General features: G+C 40.4%; 1 protein-coding gene across 1 annotated transcript in view; it reads right to left on the reverse strand.

The window, feature by feature from the left end:
- The window catches only part of HDAC4 (histone deacetylase 4), a gene marked incomplete in the record, with an annotated part of 933,145 nt that overhangs the window by 93,116 nt on the left and 817,191 nt on the right, over positions 1-22,838 (reverse strand). Inside the window, 4 exon segments of the mRNA XM_053698885.1 lie at positions 2,551-2,669; positions 2,857-2,954; positions 3,113-3,232; positions 18,923-19,010. Of these exon segments, the coding sequence (XP_053554860.1) occupies positions 2,551-2,669; positions 2,857-2,954; positions 3,113-3,232; positions 18,923-19,010 (425 nt within the window).

Below are 22,838 nucleotides of genomic sequence, written 5' to 3' on the forward strand. Positions count from 1 at the left end.
GTAGATCCAGCACCAGGCAGCGATTTTCCAGAAGTATCTTCTGACTCAGTGTTAACGTGGGACATCTTGCAATATGTAATAGAAAAAATAACATATAAAGCAAAATTGATCAAATTCCTTAAATGACAGTTTCAGGAATGGGAAAAAATGCCAGTGAACAAGCTTCTAGCAACCAGAAGCAATAAATAATGAGACTTAAATAATGTGGAGACAATAGTGACGCCCATATTTTTTTAGCGCCAAAAAAGACGCCCACATTATTTGGCGCCTAAATGACGCCACATCCGGAACGCCGACACTTTTGGCACAAAAAAACGTCAAAAATGACGCAACTTCCGGCGACACGGAAACAGAAAAAAATTTTTGCGCCAAAAAAGTCCGCGCCAAGAATGACGCAATAAAATGAAGCATTTTCAGCCCCCGCGAGCCTAACAGCCCACAGGGGAAAAGTCAAATTTAAGGTAAGAAAAAATTGATTTATTCATATGCATTATCCCAAATCTGAAACTGACTGTCTGAAATAAGGAACGTTGAACATCCTGAGTCAAGGCAAATAAATGTTTGAATACATATATTTAGAACTTTATAAAAAACTGCCCAACCATAGCTTAGAGTGTCACAGAAAATAAGACTTACTTACCCCAGGACACTCATCTACAAGTTGTAGAAAGCCAAACCAGTACTGAAACGAAAATCAGTAGAGGTAATGGTATATATAAGAGTATATCGTCGATCTGAAAAGGGAGGTAAGAGATGAATCTCTACGACCGATAACAGAGAACCTATGAAATAGACCCCGTAGAAGGAGATCATTGAATTCAAATAGGCAATACTCTCCTCACATCCCTCTGACATTCACTGCACGCTGAGAGGAAAACCGGGCTCCAACCTGCTGCGGAGCGCATATCAACGTAGAATCTAGCACAAACTTACTTCACCACCTCCATAGGAGGCAAAGTTTGTAAAACTGATTTGTGGGTGTGGTGAGGGGTGTATTTATAGGCATTTTGAGGTTTGGGAAACTTTGCCCCTCCTGGTAGGAATGTATATCCCATACGTCACTAGCTCATGGACTCTTGCTAATTACATGAAAGAAAGTAAAATATAAGGGAAAGGGAGCTATACATTAATAACTAATAAATTATACTCCTAAAAACTCTTTATAAAACATAATACTCAAAAATAGGACATATGTTCCCCATCGTTTTATTAATAACAAAGCTTTCCAAAAAAAAAAATTTCACACAGGACCATTCTCACAGAAACGGACAGAGTAATGTTAAAACAACTCCGTTCTCAACCGGAGCAAACTGAACACAAGTCCCGGAGAGTAATTAACATGGCGCCGCATCTCCCTCACAGTGAAGAAGGTGGAGACACTTCAGCAGCATGGTAACGAGGCGCGAACTTCTACCTAGCATTGAGCTTCAGTAACCAGCTGAAGTGACTAGTAATTCCTCAATAAAACAAAAAGAGCAAAGTGTACTCCTGACATTGAAAGGATATTCTAACCCCTATGGGAATAATGAAAAAAATCCTTTCCCAATATAGAGCGCAATAGAAAGCATGAAGACACGCTACACTCAAAACCAAGGGAGGTTCTAAAAAGTAAAAACCCCACAATGGCGTTCTCTAATAATATTGAACGCACTAGGTACGCTAAATACTGCGAATAAAAAGTTACACAAGTATAAGTAAAGAAATAAAAATTAGTTAGAGGTTAACCCCATAGGAGCCTCTAACATGATATATAAGAGCCCAAATATAAATACAGGGGAATACATATTAACCCCTAGTTTCCTGTCACTGTCAAGTGCCTGCATACTGCCTTCAGATATCCTTCTAAAGGATATATACGTCCCATATAAGTTGCAGAGAGGGAGCTATTTTAAACACTTTTTAGTGCAAGTCTCCCAGCCCCAGAAGACAAAAAGGCCCTTACCTGTACTCTAGCCGTCCGGCTGGACGACGACACACAAGGCATGAGAGTATGCCACTCCTCACAGAGACCTGTGGAAAATAGAATGACAGAGTAAGCCTACTCTGGTATTCTGATATAGGGCAGCAATCTGTTAGGAAAATTAAGCAAAGTCCACATTACAAGTCCCTAACTGCTTTAAAGCTACCACAGCCCTGCTGAAGAGACTAACGTGAAGTACAGCTATACCCAGATTGTGATGGAAGATCAGAGCAATCCTGCCCTGACTTCAAAATAAAAAAATCTTGATTGTAGAAATTAATCAGGACACCTAATTACTTCACCTCCTTCTTGCACTAGAGGCAAAGAGAACGACTGGGGGATTGTTGGTAGGAAGTGATATTTATCAGCTTTGCTGTGGTGCTCTTTGCCTCCTCCTGCTGGCCAGGAGTGATATTCACAACAGTAATTGATGATGATCCGTGGACTCACCGTGTCATTAGAAAGAAATAGCTTGTATACTATCCAGATTTAAGAACCTCCACAATTCCTGGACAAAGTCTCACAGGCAGAGCTACTGTTTGACACATGCGTTTACAAAGAGAAGTTTTAAGATTAATTTTTGAACTTACATTTGGCTGACACATTGTACCCTCCGAGTGGAGATGGGTGTCCTTCCACAGCATCGAATCCAGCAGATACCAGGACTACCTCTGGAGAGAACTCATTTGCTATTGGCATTACAATAGCCCTGAAAACAACAAAAAACACATTGAATCTAAGGAAGGAGTACTGTTCTTGCTACAAAACTAAAAAAAGATGTTGGTAATCAGGAGAAATTTCCTGTTAACAGAAGTATGAAGGGAGAACTGCAAGTTCTTGTAAATAGACATGTAAAGTGCAGACAAACACATTTTTTGTCGCTTTTTTTTTTTTACCTGAATGCAGCCAAATATTCGGCATCTCCCATGGGAGGGTCCAGGCCACCAGTAAAGGCAATATTCACATTGAACCCTACTCCAGTCTCAGTGCCAACCTAAGAGGAAAGGAGTGTTACTGGGGTACCATATTATAGACAAAGACAGTGTCTAAAAGTAACAGAAAAGTTCCCACCAATTCCAAAGTGCACAGAACTCAATGTCAAGGATTCTATAAACATTAACATAGTTATTCTGGTATAATAAAGGCTCTTACTTCATCCGGTGCTCCACTGCCTGGAAAGAAGTTACCATCATCATAGCGATGCAGTGATATGTATAGGACATTTGGGTCATTGTAGAAGGCCTGCTGGGTACCATTTCCATGGTGCACATCCTGAGGGGGAAAACATTTGTAACTTAAAGCTACATTAAATTTAAGCAATATCCTATTATGTAGTGGTTCGAATATTGCCCTGTGCAACTTGGAAGTAGGTAGAAATATCACAGAAGATAATAGACTCTTCCTCTTGACCTATATATGCCCTTCCTCTTATAGCTTCTGTTTTCTTAAGTGATTATTTGAGATAAAAGTGAGCATCCTCAAAATTATTCAAGCATAAAGTATGAGGGCAGATATCTCATATCACATCACCAAGTATGAAGAAATTGATTTCTTCCACAGTATTAAAGGGACACTGAACCCAAATTTTTCCTTTTGTGATTCAGATACTTTCTAATTTACTCCTATTATCACATTTTCTTCATTCTCTTGATATCTTTATTTGAAATGCAAGAATTTAAGTTTAGATGCCGGCCCATTTTTGGTGAACAACCTGGGCTGTTCTTGCTGATTGGTGGATAAATTCAACACCAATAAAAAAGTGCTGTCCAGAGAACTGAACCAAAAAAGTCTAGATGCCTTCTTTTTAAATAAAGATAGCAAGAGAACGAAGAAAAAAATAATAGGAGCAAATTAGAAAGTTGCTTAAAATTGCATGCTCTATCTGAATCACGAAAGAAAAAACTGGGGTTCAGTGTCCCTTTAACCAGCTTTTCTCACATCAGACTGGTGGGTTAGTACCAAAGCATTTTAGGAGGCAACACATCTGGGGAGAACAAAAACTCATTGCCTAAGTCTGAGTTAGAGCATTAGTAAGACTTTCATACAAAGTATGAGAGGACCCCAAAAATGGTTAAAATGCTATTACACATGATAAGCTGTCCTGAGTCTACCTAGGGTTGCTCCCTAACAAAGGATTCTAAAAGAATGAAGCAAATGTGATGATAGAAGTAAATTGGAAAGTTGTTTAAAATTACATGAAGTACAAGCGGTACTTCTATGTGTGTTTAACCCCTTTGTGGGGGTTAAACACACAGTAGAGTTGGGCCGATAGTCTTGAAATTACATGCTCTAACAAACTAGAGCATGTCATTTTTCGACTATTATGGCCCTTTAAAATTATATTTAATACTGCCTTTATAAAGGTATTCTTTTAAAATTCAATACAAAATAAAATAAAATGGTGGACACAAGAATGTGGTTGCCTTGCACATATTTTTAAATGCATTCAGTCACTAATGTTGCACATGTGGTGGTTAAAGCACTTTTATAGCTAGAATTTAATTATACAAATATATGTGCTTGTTTTAAATTTTTCTTTAAAAATTTTTTTTTTTATATGTGTTAAGGATCAGTAAGGGTTTATGGCTTAAAAGCCTAGTGCTGAATAACACACTATATAATCAATAGTAGTGGAAATGAAACCCTAACACTTTATTGAACATATATGCAAACAAAACATTTTCTAAAATTGGTAATGAAGGAGCATGGATATATCACAACCACTTCTTCTTAAATCTGTTTTCCCAACACTAAATATTAAAATACAAGGGGCCTAGGTACCAGAGGGGATAGTCTGAATCATATAGTGAATTACGAATAGGGAAAAGTAGAACATTCACACATGCATCAGGCACTCCTATGCACTCAAAGGCGTCCTCCTGCCTGCAAGCTGCAAGGGATTCAGTGATATCAACCTAGAAGGAAAGAAGAAAAGAGAGGCACCACATGGTGTAGTACGAACAAAAATTAGTCAGCACAAGACAACCCTGAGCCCCTAGCAGTGGAGACTCACAGAGCAGGCTGCACGACCGGAGTGCCAAACAAAGCAGCACGGGACCCTCAGAGTCGCCCGTATGACTCACCACCACGGCTGGAGCATCCAACGTCAGGTAAGGTCAGGTGACTGGCGATGTCCAATCGAGGAATGCCCGCCGACAGCAGACGACACCAGGCTCAGAGGTTCGTAGAGAGATCTGTAAGTGTCCAATGATAGAGGTGCAGCTAATGGCACTAAGGGCATGGGATAGCCCGGTGTTAAAAAACAACTTTGTGGACAAAATAAGCGAGCAAGCAGGTAAAAAATAAAGTTTATGTTTATTAAAATACACAGATAAAAAGCAATGCGTTTCTCAGCAAAAACATGCTGTTTTATCAGGCTGTATCAGGGATTCAACCCAGTCAGTCGATTTCTAACTAATTCCGTCTATTCTTATGTTTCTAGACAAATGTGAAGCCATTATACCATAGCACCTATTTCAGTAGCATATATTATGAATAAATCTGTAGATAAAACAAGAACACAGAAGCGCCACATGGCCCAATATTGTTTGATGACAAATAAAAATAAGGTATCAGGTAGATACACTCATATTTAGTATGGCACCCCTAGTGGTGCAGGTGGAGCAGTCTGGGATCAGTTAGCAGTCACCCAGAAGACTGACCTCCAGTGGATATTCAGTAATATTTAGTAGAGCACCTTCCCTGGTGCAATCTAGGCAGGCTGGGTTCAATACAGTCAACCAGCAGACTTAGAACCAACGGTCTGGAGCTCCCCAGGGTTCACAGATGGAGATGTGGAAAATAGTAGGTAGGGTAGTTGAGAAAAAAAAGTAGTCCGGCAGCAAGAAGTATAAAAAAGTACTTTATTTAAAATAATAATATAATAAAAGCAACGCGTTTCTCGGCCTATCAAATGACTTTCATCAGGCTTACTGAAATGTATGCTATACACTTGCTATATGTACACCAGACTACCCTAAAATAATGGACTGCACCTGAGTGAGGTGTTAGTCAATTAGATGGTCATGTGAATAATTTATCCAATCAGAGATGATGCGCAAAATGACCTCACATCGTAAACAAGCATTCATTCATTATCCAAGTTGTACAATCCAAAATAAAAATATATCAACAATACAAGTGCAATCATATACGTGTTTATACCACACTATTTTACATTACATGATATGTTATATTCTCACGAATCATCGACACTAGTATTATTCCCTCGACACTATTATTGTCATTTAGTTAGTATGTAACTATCATTTTTATATCTATAGTATATTTTGCATTGTTATTAGTGATATTGCTCATTATAGTGATGCGGACATCGATGCACATACAGGTTCCTTTATTACAGCAAGCACTCCTCATCACTCTATATCAGTATATTCCAGCTTCGACTATCACCACTATAGATAATATATTCCCAGTCCACCTTACTTTATATGGGTTGCTACACTTCATGATAGCAATTATGAACTTTTGTGCATTTTATCGTAAGGGATTATTTATAAAATAGTCAGTGCTGAGACAGCTCACACTGATTCGCCTATTGCCCGCCCATTACCATGACATGCTCTGCACCCGGTCCAATTAACATCACTTGTAGATGACCTATCACCTTAGGAAATGTTATCCGGATAACTGCAGACAACCTTCAGACAAACACACGAACAGCAAATATATCTTAGAGACAACAGCCCATTACTTTATCATGGTTATAAATTTCAAGATCATCATACACAATTTTAGTAAGTGAAATCAGTATACCATTACAATTGTTTAGGAGTCTAGAAGTTAGCAAAATACATCTTTAAAGCCACACACGTAAGGCTTGTTGTGTAACATAAAACCTATCTATGAGCAATATTTCCTCGAATAAATATATTGATTGTTGGTGACCACATAATACTGTTAGTTATCTATACTAATGGCTCATTTAATCACTGCCTACTTAGAATGGGAATAAGGTCGCAGGAGTAATTTAACATTCGAAAAGTATTGTATAAATGATCTTGGTAAATGAGAAAAATTTGCAACCATACTATATTTAATGTATATTGGTTGAAATGTTTGGACATTGATTGCACTTGTATTGTTGATATATTTTTATTTTGGATTGTACAACTTGAATGTTGAATGAACAAATGCTTGTTTACAATGTGAGGTCATTTTGCACATCATCTCTGATTGGATAAATTATTCACATGACCATCTAATTGACTAACACCTCACTCAGGTGCAGTCCATTATTTTAGGGTAGTCTGGTGTACATATAGCAAGTGTATAGCATACATTTCATTAAGCCTAATGAAATAGCCATTTGATAAGCTGAGAAACACGTTGCTTTTATTATATTATTATTTTAAAGAAAGTAAGTACTTTTTTATACTTCTTGCTGCCGGACTACTTTTTTTCTCAAGTACCCTACCTACTATTTTCCACATCTCCACCTGTGAACACTGGGGAGCTCCAGACCATTGGTTCTAAGTCTGCTGGTTGACTGTACTGAACCCAGCCTGTCTAGATTGCACCAGGGAAGGTGCTCTACTAAATATTACTGAATATCCACCGGAGGTCAGTCTTCTGGGTGACTGCTAACTGATCCCAGACCGCTCCACCTGCACCACTAGGGGTGCCATACTAAATGTGAGTGTATCTACCTGATACCTTATTTTTATTTGTCATCAAACAATATTGGGCCATGTGGCGCTTCTGTGTTCTTGTATTATCTACAGATTGTTGACCTTGGATCCTGGCCTTGATCCTCTACAGATAGCTGCCTAGACCTGCAACATCAAATACCCAGTGTGGACTTTATTATCTATAGATGAGATTAAATCTGTGTTAGAAATTGTAGACAGTACACTTATCACATCTGTATTGTATTATATGATTATTTTGTTAGTATATGGGCATCCTAACGGGGACTATATTAGTAATTTTTTATAATTTTTACACTTTTTTACCATATATAGCAGTATAGCCTTATATAGCTATACCATTGTCTATATCCACCTGTCTAAGAGGTGTGTGTATTTGTGCATATATTATACATAGCTCTATAAGGGCGCCCCCTATCTTCATATCTGTATTATGAATAAATATTTGTCTATGAACTGACGAAGTCGCGCATAGTGACGAAACGCATCGGTGGGCAGAGCAAGAGGGGGTTGCTGTGAATGTAGCAGAAGTTTGTTCTATGAAGCGCAACTTAGTTTCGTTGTACATGTTTCCAAATAATACCTGATCAGACTGATACTTTATACTGATAGTTCATAGACAAATATTTATTTATAATATATGCTACTGAAATAGGTGCTACGGTATAATGGTTTCACATTTTTCTGGAAACATAGGAATAGACGGATGAACACACCTGAGTGTTATTGATTTAGATCTAAGAATTAAGGAATTTGTTAGAAATCGGCTGACTGGGTTGAATCCCTTGCAGCTTGCAGGCAGGAGGACGACTTTGAGCGCATAGGAGTGCCTGATGCATGTGTGAATGTTCTGCTTTTCCCTATTCGTAATTCACTATATGATTCAGACTATCCCTTCTGGTACCTAGGCGCCTTGTATTTTAATATTTAGTGTTGGGAAAACAGATTTAAGAAGAAGTGGTTGTGATATATCCATGCTCCTTCATTGCCAATTTTAGAAATTGTTTTGTTTGCATATATGTTCAATAAAGTGTTATGATTTTATTTCCACTACTATAAAAAAAAAAAAAGATACATTGGTTCAACAGGTTGATTTTTCAGTAACTAGCAGAACAAAAACAGAATTTATGTTTACCTGATAAATTTCTTTCTCCAACGGTGTGTCCGGTCCACGGCGTCATCCTTACTTGTGGGATATTCTCTTCCCCAACAGGAAATGGCAAAGAGCCCAGCAAAGCTGGTCACATGATCCCTCCTAGGCTCCGCCTACCCCAGTCATTCGACCGACGTTAAGGAGGAATATTTGCATAGGAGAAACCATATGGTACCGTGGTGACTGTAGTTAAAGAAAATAAAATATCAGACCTGATTAAAAAAACCAGGGCGGGCCGTGGACCGGACACACCGTTGGAGAAAGAAATTTATCAGGTAAACATAAATTCTGTTTTCTCCAACATAGGTGTGTCCGGTCCACGGCGTCATCCTTACTTGTGGGAACCAATACCAAAGCTTTAGGACACGGATGAAGGGAGGGAGCAAATCAGGTCACCTAAATGGAAGGCACCACGGCTTGCAAAACCTTTCTCCCAAAAATAGCCTCAGAAGAAGCAAAAGTATCAAACTTGTAAAATTTGGTAAAAGTGTGCAGTGAAGACCAAGTCGCTGCCCTACATATCTGATCAACAGAAGCCTCGTTCTTGAAGGCCCATGTGGAAGCCACAGCCCTAGTGGAATGAGCTGTGATTCTTTCGGGAGGCTGCCGTCCGGCAGTCTCGTAAGCCAATCTGATGATGCTTTTAATCCAAAAAGAGAGAGAGGTAGAAGTTGCTTTTTGACCTCTCCTTTTACCTGAATAAACAACAAACAAGGAAGATGTTTGTCTAAAATCCTTTGTAGCATCTAAATAGAATTTTAGAGCGCGAACAACATCCAAATTGTGCAACAAACGTTCCTTCTTTGAAACTGGTTTCGGACACAGAGAAGGTACGATAATCTCCTGGTTAATGTTTTTGTTAGAAACAACTTTTGGAAGAAAACCAGGTTTAGTACGTAAAACCACCTTATCTGCATGGAACACCAGATAAGGAGGAGAACACTGCAGAGCAGATAATTCTGAGACTCTTCTAGCAGAAGAAATCGCAACTAAAAACAAAACTTTCCAAGATAATAACTTAATATCAACGGAATGTAAGGGTTCAAACGGAACCCCCTGAAGAACTGAAAGAACTAAATTGAGACTCCAAGGAGGAGTCAAAGGTTTGTAAACAGGCTTGATTCTAACCAGAGCCTGAACAAAGGCTTGAACATCTGGCACAGCTGCCAGCTTTTTGTGAAGTAATACCGACAAGGCAGAAATCTGTCCCTTCAGGGAACTTGCAGATAATCCTTTTTCCAATCCTTCTTGAAGGAAGGATAGAATCCTAGGAATCTTAACCTTGTCCCAAGGGAATCCTTTAGATTCACACCAACAGATATATTTTTTCCAAATTTTGTGGTAAATCTTTCTAGTCACAGGCTTTCTGGCCTGAACAAGAGTATCGATCACAGAATCTGAGAATCCTCGCTTCGATAAAATCAAGCGTTCAATCTCCAAGCAGTCAGCTGGAGTGAAACCAGATTCGGATGTTCGAACGGACCCTGAACAAGAAGGTCTCGTCTCAAAGGTAGCTTCCAAGGTGGAGCCGATGACATATTCACCAGATCTGCATACCAAGTCCTGCGTGGCCACGCAGGAGCTATCAAGATCACCGACGCCCTCTCCTGCTTGATCCTGGCTATCAGCCTGGGGATGAGAGGAAATGGCGGGAACACATAAGCTAGTTTGAAGGTCCAAGGTGCTACTAGTGCATCCACTAGAGCCGCCTTGGGATCCCTGGATCTGGCCCCGTAGCAAGGAACTTTGAAGTTCTGACGAGAGGCCATCAGATCCATGTCTGGAATGCCCCACAGGTGAGTGACTTGGGCAAAGATTTCCGGATGGAGTTCCCACTCCCCCGGATGCAATATCTGACGACTCAGAAAATCCGCTTCCCAATTTTCCACTCCTGGGATGTGGATAGCAGACAGGTGGCAGGAGTGAGACTCCGCCCAAAGAATAATTTTGGTTACTTCTTCCATCGCTAGGGAACTCCTTGTTCCCCCCTGATGGTTGATGTACGCAACAGTCGTCATGTTGTCTGATTGAAACCGTATGAACCTGGTCCTCGCAAGCTGGGGCCAGGCCTGGAGCGCATTGAATATCGCTCTCAGTTCCAGAATATTTATCGGTAGAAGAGATTCTTCCCGAGACCAAAGACCCTGAGCTTTCAGGGATCCCCAGACCGCGCCCCAGCCTATCAGACTGGCGTCGGTCGTGACAATGACCCACTCTGGTCTGTGGAACATCATCCCTTGAGACAGATTGTCCAGGGACAGCCACCAACGGAGTGAGTCTCTGGTCCTCTGATTTACTTGTATCTTCGGAGACAAGACTGTATAGTCCCCATTCCACTGACTGAGCATGCACAGTTGTAATGGTCTTAGATGAATGCGCGCAAAAGGAACTATGTCCATCGCCGCCACCATCAACCCGATCACTTCCATGCACTGAGCTATGGAAGGAAGAGGAACGGAATGAAGTATCCGACAAGAGTCCAGAAGCTTTGTTTTTCTGGCCTCTGTTAGAAAGATCCTCATTTCTAAGGAGTCTATAATTGTTCCCAAGAAGGGAACCCTTGTTGACGGGGATAGAGAACTCTTTTCCACGTTCACTTTCCAGCCGTGAGATCTGAGAAAGGCCAGGACAATGTCCGTGTGAGCCTTTGCTTGAGGAAGGGACGACGCTTGAATCAGAATGTCGTCCAGGTAAGGTACTACTGCAATGCCCCTTGGTCTTAGCACCGCTAGAAGGGACCCTAGTACCTTTGTGAAAATCCTTGGAGCAGTGGCTAATCCGAAAGGAAGCGCCACGAACTGGTAATGTTTGTCCAGGAATGCAAACCTTAGGAACCGATGATGTTCCTTGTGGATAGGAATATGTAGATACGCATCCTTTAAATCCACCGTGGTCATAAATTGACCTTCCTGGATGGAAGGAAGGATAGTTCGAATGGTTTCCATCTTGAACGATGGGACCTTGAGAAATTTGTTTAAGATCTTGAGATCTAGGATTGGTCTGAACGTTCCCTCTTTTTTGGGAACTATGAACAGATTGGAGTAGAACCCCATCCCTTGTTCTCTTAATGGAACAGGATGAATCACTCCCATTTTTAACAGGTCTTCTACACAATGTAAGAACGCCTGTCTTTTTATGTGGTCTGAAGACAACTGCGACTTGTGGAACCTCCCCCTTGGGGGAAGTCCCTTGAATTCCAGAAGATAACCCTGGGAGACTATTTCTAGCGCCCAAGGATCCAGAACATCTCTTGCCCAAGCCTGAGCGAAGAGAGAGAGTCTGCCCCCCACCAGATCCGGTCCCGGATCGGGGGCCAATATTTCATGCTGTCTTGGTAGCAGTGGCAGGTTTCTTGGCCTGCTTTCCCTTGTTCCAGCCTTGCATTGGTCTCCAAGCTGGCTTGGCCTGAGAAGTATTACCCTCTTGCTTAGAGGACGTAGCACCTTGGGCTGGTCCGTTTTTACGAAAGGGACGAAAATTAGGTCTATTTTTTGCCTTGAAGGGCCGATCCTGAGGAAGGGCGTGGCCCTTACCCCCAGTGATATCAGAGATAATCTCTTTCAAGTCAGGACCAAACAGCGTTTTCCCCTTGAAAGGAATGTTTAGTAGCTTGTTCTTGGAAGACGCATCAGCCGACCAAGATTTCAACCAAAGCGCTCTGCGCGCCACAATAGCAAACCCAGAGTTCTTAGCCGCTAACTTAGCCAATTGCAAAGAGGCGTCTAGAGTGAAAGAATTAGCCAATTTGAGAGCATTGATTCTGTCCATAATCTCCTCATAAGGAGGAGAGTCACTATCGAGCACCTTAAGCAGTTCATCAAACCAGAAATATGCGGCTGTAGTGACAGGGACAATGCATGAAATGGGTTGTAGAAGGTAACCCTGCTGAACAAACATCTTTTTAAGCAAACCTTCTAATTTTTTATCCATAGGATCTTTGAAAGCACAACTATCCTCTATGGGAATAGTGGTGCGTTTGTTTAAAGTAGAAACCGCTCCCTCGACCTTGGGGACTGACTGCCATAAGTCCTTTCTGGGGTCGACCATAGGAAACAATTTTTTAAATATGGGGGGAGGGACGAAAGGAATACCGGGCCTTTCCCATTCTTTATTAACAATGTCCGCCACCCGCTTGGGTATAGGAAAAGCTTCTGGGAGCCCCGGCACCTCTAGGAACTTGTCCATTTTACATAGTTTCTCTGGGATGACTAAATTTTCACAATCATCCAGAGTGGATAATACCTCCTTAAGCAAAATGCGGAGATGTTCCAATTTAAATTTAAATGTAATCACATCAGATTCAGCCTGCTGAGAAATGTTCCCTAAATCAGTAATTTCTCCCTCAGACAAAACCTCCCTGGCCCCCTCAGATTGGGTTAGGGGCCCTTCAGAGATATTAATATCAGCGTCGTCATGCTCTTCAGTAACTAAAACAGAGCAGCCACGCTTACGCTGACAAGGGTTCATTTTGGCTAAAATGTTTTTGACAGAATTATCCATTACAGCCGTTAATTGTTGCATAGTAAGGAGTATTGGCGCGCTAGATGTACTAGGGGCCTCCTGAGTGGGCAAGACTCGTGTAGACGAAGGAGGGAATGATGCAGTACCATGCTTACTCCCCTCACTTGAGGAATCATCTTGGGCATCATTGTCATTATCACATAAATCACATTTATTTAAATGAATAGGAATTCTGGCTTCCCCACATTCAGAACACAGTCTATCTGGTAGTTCAGACATGTTAAACAGGCATAAACTTGATCAGAAAGTACAAAAAACGTTTTAAAATAAAACCGTTACTGTCACTTTAAATTTTAAACTGAACACACTTTATTTGCAATTGCGAAAAAACATGAAGGAATTGTTCAAAATTCACCAAATTTTCACCACAGCGTCTTAAAGCCTTGAAAATATTGCACACCAATTTTGGAAGCTTTAACCCTTAAAATAACGGAACCGGAGCCGTTTTAAGCTTTAAACCCCTTTACAGTCCCTGGTATCTGCTTTGCTGAGACCCAACCAAACCCAAAGGGGAATACGATACCAAATGACGCCTTCAGAAGTCTTTTATAAGTATCAGAGCTCCTCTCACATGCGACTGCATGCCATGCCTCTCAAAAACAAGTGCGCAACACCGGCGCGAAAATGAGACTCTGCCTATGCTTTGGGAAAGCCCCTAAAGAATAAGGTGTCTAAAACAGTGCCTGCCGATATTATTAAATCAAAATACCCAGAATAAATGATTCCTCAAGGCTAAATAAGTGTTATATCAATCGATTTAGCCCAAAAAAAGTCTACAGTTTAAATAAGCCCTTGTGAAGCCCTTATTTACAATCGTAATAAACATGGCTTACCGGATCCCATAGGGAAAATGACAGCTTCCAGCATTACATCGTCTTGTTAGAATGTGTCATACCTCAAGCAGCAAGAGACTGCAAACTGTTCCCCCAACTGAAGTTAATTGCTCTCAACAGTCCTGTGTGGAACAGCCATGGATTTTAGTTACGGTTGCTAAAATCATTTTCCTCATACAAACAGAATTCTTCATCTCTTTTCTGTTTCTGAGTAAATAGTACGTACCAGCACTATTTGAAAATAAACTCTTGATTGAATAATGAAAAACTACAGTTAAACACTAAAAAACTCTAAGCCATCTCCGTGGAGATGTTGCCTGTACAACGGCAAAGAGAATGACTGGGGTAGGCGGAGCCTAGGAGGGATCATGTGACCAGCTTTGCTGGGCTCTTTGCCATTTCCTGTTGGGGAAGAGAATATCCCACAAGTAAGGATGACGCCGTGGACCGGACACACCTATGTTGGAGAAACATAACATTTTGAAGAAACTGAATGCAGTCACCCTTAAATGGACTTTAAACACTTACGGCGACATTACGAGTTCTGCGGTAACAGGGGTGCGTTGCTAATGAGCCTTTTTTTTTCACCGCTCCCTTAAGACAACGCTGGTATTACAGGTTTTTTTAAACCTGGCGTTAGCTGCAAAAAGGTTAGCGTAGAGCAAAATGTAGCTCCACATCTCATCTCAATACCAGCGCTGCTTACGGTAGCGGTAAGCTGGAAAAACATGCTCGTGCATGATTTCCCCATAGGAAACAATGGGGCTGAGCGGGATGAAAAAAAGTCTAACACCTGCAAAAAAGCAGCGTTCAGCTCCTAACGCAGCCCCATTGATTCCTATGGGGAAATAAATTTTATGTCTGCACCTAACACCCTAACATGAACCCCGAGTCTAAATAACCCTAATCTTACACTTATTAACCCCTAATCTGCCATCGCCGCCACCTACATTATATTATTAAACCCTAATCTGCCGCTAAGGACACCACCGCCACCTACATTATACTTATAAACCCCTAATCTGATGCCCCCAACATCACCGAACCCTACATTTTATTTATTAACCCCTAATCTGCCCCCCCCAACGTCGCCACCACCTACCTGCACTTATTAACCCCTAATCTGCCGCCGTCAACGTCGCCGCCACTATAATAAAGTTATTAACCCCTAAACCTAAGTCTAACCCTAACACCCCCCAATTTAAGTATAATTTTAAATATTCATAATAAAATTACCACAATGAAATAAATTATTCCTATTTAAAACTAAATACTTACCTATAAAATAAACCCTAAGATAGCTACAATATAACTAATAGTTACATTGTAGCTAGCTTATGGTTTATTTTTATTTTACAGCTAAGTTTGTATTTATTTTAACTAGTTAGAATAGTTATTAAATAGTTATTAACTATTTAATAACTTCCTAGTTAAAATAAATACAAATATACCTGTAAAATAAATCCTAACCTAAGTTACAATTACACCTAACACTACACTATCATTAAATTAATTTACTAAACTACCTACAATTAACTACAATCACCACCCACACACCCAATCCTACTCTAAAACCCACCCAATCCACCCTTAAAAAAACCTAACACTACCCCCTTGAAGATCTCCCTACCTTGAGCCATCTTCACACAGCCGGGCACAAGTGGACGTCCAGAGGGGCAGAAGTCTTCATCCTATCTGGCCAGAAGAGGACCTCCAGAAGTCTTCATCCAGATGGCATCTTCTATCTTCTTCCATCCGGAGCAGAGCGGGTCCATCTTGAAGACATCTGACACGGAGCATCCTCTTCTATCCGACAGCGACTGAAGAATGAAGGTTCCTTTAAGTGACGTCATCCAAGATGGCATCCCTTCAATTCCGATTGGCTGATAGAATCCTATCAGCCAATCGGAATTAAGGTAGGAAAAATCCTATTGGCTGATGCAATCAGCCAATAGGATTGATCTTGCATTCTATTGGCTTTTCCAACCAGCCAATAGAATGCGAGCTCAATCCTATTGGCTGATTGGATCAGCCAATAGGATTGAACTTCAATCCTATTGGCTGATTGCTTCAGCCAATAGGATTTTTCCTACCTTAATTCCGATTGGCTGATAGGATTCTATCAGCCAATCGGAATTGAAGGGACGTCATCTTGGATGACGTCACTTAAAGGAACCTTCATTCTTCAGTTGCCGTCGGATGGAAAAGGATGCTCCGCGTCGGATGTCTTCAAGATGGACCCGCTCCGGATGGAAGATGATAGAAGATGCCGCCTGGATGAAGACTTCTGCCGGTCTGGAGGTGCTCTTCTGGCCGGATCAGATGAAGACTTCTGCCCCTCTGGACGTCCACTTGTGCCCGGCTGGGTGAAGACGGATCAAGGTAGGGAGATCTTCAAGGGGGTAGTGTTAGGTTTTTTTAAGAGGGTATTGGGTGGGTTTTAGAGTAGGGTTGGGTGTGTGGGTGGTGGGTTTTAATGTTGGGGGGGGGGGGGGTATTGTATTTTTTTTACAAGTAAAAGAGCTGATTACTTTGGGGCAATGCCCCGCAAAAGGCCCTTTTAAGAGCTATTTGTAATTTAGTATAGGGTAGGGAATTTTATTATTTTGGAGGGATTTTTTATTTTATTAGGGGGATTAGATTAGGTGTAATTAGTTTAAAAAAATTGTAATTCTTTTTTATTTTCTGTAATTTAGTGTTTTTTTTGTACTTTATTTAATTGTAGTTAATTGTAGGTAGTTTTGTAAATTAATTTAATGATAGTGTAGTGTTAGGTGTAATTGTAACTTAGGTTAGGATTTATTTTACAGGTATATTTGTATTTATTTTAACTAGGAAGTTATTAAATAGTTAATAACTATTTAGTAACTATTCTACCTAGTTAAAAAAAATACAAATTTAGCTGTAAAATAAAAATAAATCCTAAGCTAGCTACAATGTAACTATTAGTTATATTGTAGCTAGCTTAGGGTTTATTTTATCGGTAAGTATTTAGTTTTAAATAGGATTAATTTATTTAATTGTAGTCAATTTATTTAGATGTATTTAAATTATATTTAAGTTAGGGGGGTTAGGATTAGACTTAGGTTTAGGGGTTAATAAAATTAATATAGTAGCGGTGACGTTGTGGGCGGCAGATTAGGGGTTAATAAATGTAGGTAGGTGTCGGCGATGTTAGGGACGGCAGATTAGGGGTTAATAAAATTTAACTAGTGTTTGCGAGGCGGGAGTGTGGCGGTTTAGGGGTTAATAAAAGTATTAAAGTGGCGGCGATGTCCGGTCGGCAGATTAGGGGTTAAACATTTTAGTTAAGTGTTTCCAATGTGTGGGGGGGGGCTCGGTTTAGGGGTTAATAGGTAGTTTATGGGTGTTAGTGTACTTTTTATCACTTTAGTTAAGAGCTTTATGTTCCGGCGGTAGCCCATAAAACTCTTAACTACTGACTTTTAAATGCGGTAGGAGTCTTGCCAGGAGAGGGTCTACTACTCACTTTTTCAGGCGATCGTAATACCGGCGTTAGGCAAATACCATTAAAAAGATAGGATACGCAATTGACGTAAGGGGATTTGCGGTATGCTAAAATCGCAGAAAAAAAGTGAGTGGTAGACCCTTTCCTGCCTGACTTGTAATACCAGCGGGCATTAAAAAGCAGCATTGGGACCCCTCAACGCTGCTTTTTAAGGCTAACGCAAGACTCGTAATCTAGCCGTTAGTTATTGTAATATAAAATGCATAGTAAAACTTCTTGGCAATATTCTTGGCAATATACTTTCTTTTTTTTTGCCCCTTTTCATGCATTTTAAAAATTAAGTTTTCCAATTCTTAGGACTGAAAGTGCACACTGCAGACTTAAACAGCCTAACCCTGCAACATATCTGTATTTAAAGGGACAGTCTAGGCCAAAATAAACTTTCATGATTCAGATAGAGCATGTACTTTTAAACAATTTTCCAATTTACTTTTATCATCAATTTTGCTTTGTTCTCTTGGTATTCTTAGTTGAAAGCTTAACCTAGGAGGTTCATATATTAATTTCTTAGACCTTGAAGGCCATCTCTTTTCAGAATGCATTTTAACAGTTTTTCACCACTAGAGGGTGTTAGTTCACGTATTTCATATAGATAACACTGTGCTCGTGCACGTGAAGTTATCTGGGAGCAGGCACTGATTGGCTAGACTGCAAGTCTGTCAAAAGAACTGAAAAAAGGGGCAGTTTGCAGAGGCTTGGATACAAGATAATCACAGAGGTTAAAAGTATATTATTATAACTGTGTTGGTTATGAAAACTGGGGAATGGGTAATAAAGGGATTATCTATCTTTTAAAACAATAAAAAGTCTGGTGTAGAATGTCCCTTTAAATTGGCCTTGGCATTAGAGATCAGATAAGGAACTGCAAAACAAAGTTTTGAAAAAAAAAATGATAGTCGCAAGCCAAAGTGCAGAACCCTGAGACCTAAATACCTGAGATATTGCTTTAATGGTATCACAAAAGGACACATCACAGAGAGTTAAGTCGCAAACTGACCACAGACAGCTATGCTAGAATAGGAATGTATGACGAGAATTTTGAAGCAACAGGAAACCAAACTGAATGGGGTCATAGTCTGCAAGGCTGGAACAAGGCAAGAATGATACGGAAGAGGAGTAAAGCAAAGGCATATGTGAAGTTTTTGTTTACTTTAACAGGCACAAGTACTTAATATATTGCAATAATATGGGAATTCTCTCAAAATTTGCCACATTTGTATACTGTAAATTTGGAGATGATCCTAATGCCCTACTTACCCAGTCCACAATGAGAGTCTTTCCAACATTCAGACGCTGCTGGAGAATCCTGGCTGCTATAGCCACAGAGTTGAAGTAACAGAAACCCCTGTAGATATTGTAAATTTGCTAGTCATAGGCACATAAAAGGAGTGTTGTAACTACAAATTGTCTAAGTACTTCAAATAAGGGGTATACAAATAAATATACAGCATACATGAATAAAAGGTGTACCAGGAAGAGGTAGGGAGGGGGTGGAAGAGTCATGGCCAAGGCATGCAGGAGGGCGTGGTGGGGTGAGGACAGGATGTACCAGGAGGAGGTGGTGAGTATGTGGCAAAAGTGTGCAGGGGGATATTGTGGGATGTGGACAGTGTATGAGGGAGGCTGTGGCTGGGACTCCGATTTGGTGGGGAAGCGGAAAATACACAGGGTGAGTAATATGGATGAACAAGTGATATGGAGAAGGGGCGGGGCAAAGTGTGGTATAACCCCTTAGCAGTAAAAAAACAATTTATATAAGAACTTACCTGATAAATTCATTTCTTTCATATTGACAAGAGTCCATGAGCTAGTGACGTATGGGATATACAATCCTACCAGGAGGGGCAAAGTTTCCCAAACCTCAAAATGCCTATAAATACACCCCTCACCACATCCACAATTCAGTTTAACGAATAGCCAAGTAGTGGGGTGATAAAGGAGTAAAAAGCATCAACAAAGGAATTTGGAAATAATTGTGCTTTATACAAAAAATCATAACCACCATAAAAAGCGTGGGTCTCATGCCAATATGAAAGAAATTAATTTATCAGGTAAGTTCTTACATAAATTATGTTTTATTTCATGTAATTGGCAAGAGTCCATGAGCTTGTGACGTATGGGATAGTAATACCCAAGATGTGGAACTCCACAGAAGGGTCACTAGAGAGGGAGGGATAAAATAATAACAGCAAAATCAAACTGAAACAGCTGCCTGAAGAACTTTTCTACCAAAAACTGCAAATACATCAAAACGGTAGAATTTAGTAAATGTATGCAAAGAAGACCAAGTTGCTGCTTTCCAAATCTGATCAACTGAAGCTTCATTCTTAAAAGCCCACAAAGTGGAGACTGATCTAGTAGAATGAGCAGTAATTCTCTGAGGCGGGGCCTGACCCGACTCCAAATAAGCCTGATGAATCAAAAGCTTTAACCAAGATGCCAAGGAAATGGCAGAAGCCTTCTGACCTTTCCTAGAACCAGAAAAGATAACAAATAGACTAAGTCTTTCTAAAATCTTTAGTAGCTTCAACATAATATTTCAAAGCTCTTACCACATCCAAAGAATGTAAGGATCTCTCCAAAGAATTCTTAGGATTAGGACACAAAGAAGGGACAACAATTTTTCTACTAATGTTGTTAGAATTCACAACCTTAGGTAAAAATTTTAATGAAGTCCGCAAAACTGCCTTATCCTGATGGAAAATCAGAAAAGGAGATTCACAAGAAAGAGCAGATAATTCGGAAACTCTTCTAGCAGAAGAGATGGCCAAAAGGAACATCACTTTCCAAGAAAGCAGTTTAATGCCCAAAGAATGCATAGGCTCAAACGGAGGAGCCTGTAAAGCCTTTAACACCAAATTAAGACTCCAAGGAGGAGAGATTGATTTAATGACAGGCTTGATATGGACCAAAGCCTGTACAAAACAGTAAATATCAGGAAGCTTAGCAATATTACTGTGAAATAAAACAGAAAGAGCAGAGATTTGTCCCTTCAAGGAACTTGCAAACAAACCCTTCTCCAAACCATCCTAAAGAAACTGTAAAATTCTAGTAATTCTAAAAGAATGCCAGGAGAATTTATGAGAAGAACACCATGAAATATAAATTTTCCAAACTCAATAATAAATCTTCCTAGAAACAGATTTACGAGCCTGTAACATAGTATTAATCACAGAGTCAGAGAAACCTCTATGACTAAGCACTAGGCGTTCAATTTCCATACCTTCAAATTTAATGAATTGAGATCCTGATGGAAAAACGGACCTTGAGACAGAAGGTCTGGCCTTAATGGAAGTAGCCAAGGTTGGCAACTGGACATCCGAACAAGATCCGCATACCAAATCCTGTGAGGCCATATTGGAGCTACCAGCAACACAAACAAATGTTCCATGATGATCTTGGAAATCACTCTTGGAAGAAGAACTAGAGGCGGGAAGATATAAGCAGGTTGGTAACACCAAGGAACTGCTAATGCATCCACCGCCTCCGCCTGAGGATCCCTGGACAGGTACCTGGGAAGTTTCTTGTTTAGATGGGAAGCCATCAGATCTATTTCTGGATGACCCCACATATGAACAATCTGAGAAAACACATCTGGATGGAGCGACCACTCCCCCGGATGTAAAGTCTGACGGCTGAGATAATCCGCTTCCCAATTGTCTATACCTGGGATATGAACCGCAGAAACTAGACAGGAGCTGGATTCTGCCCAAGTAAGTATCTGAGATACTTCTTCCATAGCTTGGGGACTGTGAGTCTCACCCTGATGATTGACATATGCCACAGTTGTGATATTGTCTGTCTGAAAACAAATGAACGGTTCTCTCTTCAACAGAGGCCAAACCAGAAGAGCCCTGAAAATAGCACAGAGTTCTAAAATATTGATTGGTAATCACGCCTCTTGAGATTTCCAAACCCCTTGAGCTGTCAGAGATCCCCAGACAGCTCCCCAACCTGAAAGACTTGCATCTGTTGTGATCACAGTCCAGGTTGGACAAACAAAAGAGGCCCCTTGAACTATACGATGGTGATCTAACCACCAAGTCAGAGAGAGTCGAACATTGGGATTTAAGGATATTAATTGTGATATCTTTGTATAATCCCTGCACCATTGGTTCAGCATACAAAGCTGGAGAGGTCTCATATGAAAACGAGCAAAGGGGATCGCGTCCGATGCTGCAGTCATGAGACATAAAACTTCCATGCACATAGCTACTGAAAGGAATGATTGAGACTGAAGGTTCAGACAAGATGAAACCAATTTTAATAGTCTCTTGTCTGTTAGAGACAGAGTCATGGACACAATCTATCTGGAAACCTAAAAAGGTGACCCTTGTCTGAAGATTCTTGGAGCTGTCGCTAGGCCAACTGGAAGAGCGACAAATTGGTAATGCCTGTCTAGAAAAGAGAATCGCAGAAACCGATAGTGGTCTGGATGAATCGGAATATGAAGATATGCATCCTGTAAGTCTATTGTGGACATATAATGCCCTTGCTGAACAAAAGGCAGAATAGTCCTTATAGTTACCATTTTGAAAGTTGGCACTCTTACATAACGATTCAAAATTTTCAGATCCAGAACTGGCCTGAATGAATTTTCTTTCATTGAGACAATGAATAGATTTGAATAAAACCCCTGAAACGGAACTGGTAAGATTACCCCTGAAAGCTCCAGTTCTGAAACACACTTCAGAAAAGCCTGAGCCTTTACTGGATTTGCTGGGATGTGTGAGAGAAAATCTTCTCACAGGAGGTCTTATTCTGAATCCTATTCGGTACCCTTGAGAGACAATACTCTGAATCCATTGATTTTGGACAGAATTTGCCAAAATGTTTTGGAAGAATATTAATCTGCCCCCTACCGGCTGAGCTGGAATGAGGGCCGCACCTTCATGCAGACTTGGGGGCTGGCTTTGATTTCTTAAACGGTTTGGATTTACTCCAACTTGAAGAAGGTTTCCAATTGGAACCAGATTCTTTGGGGGAAGGATTAGATTTCTATTCCTTATTTTGTGAAAAGGAACGAAAACAGAAGCTTTACATTTACCCTTAGGTCTTTTATCCTGAGGCAAAAAAACTCCCTTCCCCCCAGTGATAGTTGAAATAATCGAATCCAACTGAGAACCAAATAACTTATTACCTTGGAAAGAAAGAGATAGTAATCTAGACTTAG

The sequence above is a fragment of the Bombina bombina genome, chromosome 1 (assembly GCF_027579735.1).
Source record: "Bombina bombina isolate aBomBom1 chromosome 1, aBomBom1.pri, whole genome shotgun sequence".
Lineage (NCBI taxonomy): Eukaryota > Metazoa > Chordata > Amphibia > Anura > Bombinatoridae > Bombina > Bombina bombina.